The sequence below is a fragment of the Eriocheir sinensis genome, unplaced genomic scaffold, assembly GCF_024679095.1.
Source record: "Eriocheir sinensis breed Jianghai 21 unplaced genomic scaffold, ASM2467909v1 Scaffold1157, whole genome shotgun sequence".
In the NCBI taxonomy this organism is placed as follows: domain Eukaryota; kingdom Metazoa; phylum Arthropoda; class Malacostraca; order Decapoda; family Varunidae; genus Eriocheir; species Eriocheir sinensis.
Window position 1 is genome coordinate 63,742 of NW_026110471.1, and position 1,259 is coordinate 65,000.

A 1,259-nucleotide genomic window follows, 5' to 3' on the forward strand; every position below is an offset into this window, starting at 1 on the left:
CTCTGTTGGCATTTTGTGGAAAATCTGCTATATTCAGCCATGCTCTTATTAACTATTCTTGACTGGTCGTAATAAACAGCACAGGTATACATATAATCCAGGTCTAAGCACCTTTTCTTACTTTCAAGCTTTTCAAATTTATCTTTAAAGCACAAACTTTAACTTTTTCTACTTTTTCTACAGTAAATAAACATTTATTTATGAAATATTCAACCGCTTCCACCCGCAATCAATTCAGATTACTTCTTTTTTATTCTACCAAGCACTTAAGAATTAGGGTGAGTAAAACATGATTATCAATAAAATAAATATATATTATGTACAAAAATATTTACGGGGATCAGGTACAATATAAATTTGTATAAATTACAAGTCTTGCAGAAGCAATCCTCACGCCAGAACCATTTGTCGGGGTCAGCAGCTTACTTCTTGGGTGCAGGTTTCTTCGCCGCCTTCTTGGGTGCAGGCTTCTTCACCGCCTTCTTGGGAGTGGGCTTCTTGGCAACAGGCTTCTTTACGGCCTTCTTAGCAGCAGGCTTCTTAGCGGCTTTCTTGGCAGCAGGCTTCTTGGCGACTTTCTTGGCAGCAGGCTTCTTGACGACTTTCTTGGCAGCAGGCTTCTTCACGACCTTCTTCTTGGCGGGTTTGGCTTTGGCTTCCTTGACATCTTCAGCGAGCTTGAAGGAGCCAGATGCACCGGAGCCCTTCACCTGCTTCAGGGCACCAGTCTGGACCTGCTTCCTCAGGGCCAGCTTGACACGAACACCAGCCTTCTTCTCGTCTCCGACCTTGTTGTGGGCGACGATATACTTGAGGATGGCCTGGCGGGATGACCCAGAGCGCTCCTTCAGGGCCCCGATGGCGTCAGCGATCATCGCGGCGTAGGAGGGGTGCACTGGCTTCTTGGGGGCAGCCTTGGCCTTGGTGGCCTTCTTGGTGGGGGTAGCGGCAGGGGCAGCGTCGGCCATCGTGGTGGTGGTGGTGTGGTAGGGTCTTGGAGAAGTGGTAGTATCAGCTGTGGGCAACTGCTCGAAAGCGTGTGATGCCACCGAGCGGGATGGGTCCGTTAACTCCGCTCCGTGCGGACGCGAAAGTAGTAGCACGAACACGACCGCTCGTTTTCGTTGGAAGTTGTGCGCCGCCCGCGAGCATTTGTGTTTGTTAACTCACTTCTCTCGTATATACTGCCCTTAAGACAGAGTAATTACAATTCATTTTTATTGATCTTAGTAGTACATACATCTGACTAGGATTGTGGA

General features: G+C 47.9%; 1 protein-coding gene across 1 annotated transcript; it reads right to left on the minus strand.

The window, feature by feature from the left end:
- Positions 1–415: 415 nt before the first annotated feature.
- Positions 416–1,191, minus strand: LOC126989408 (histone H1-delta-like). Its single transcript, XM_050848003.1, has one exon. The coding sequence runs from the start codon at positions 966–968 to the stop codon at positions 423–425; it is 546 nt and encodes a 181-aa protein (XP_050703960.1). The 5' UTR covers positions 969–1,191; the 3' UTR covers positions 416–422.
- Positions 1,192–1,259: the final 68 nt, after the last annotated feature.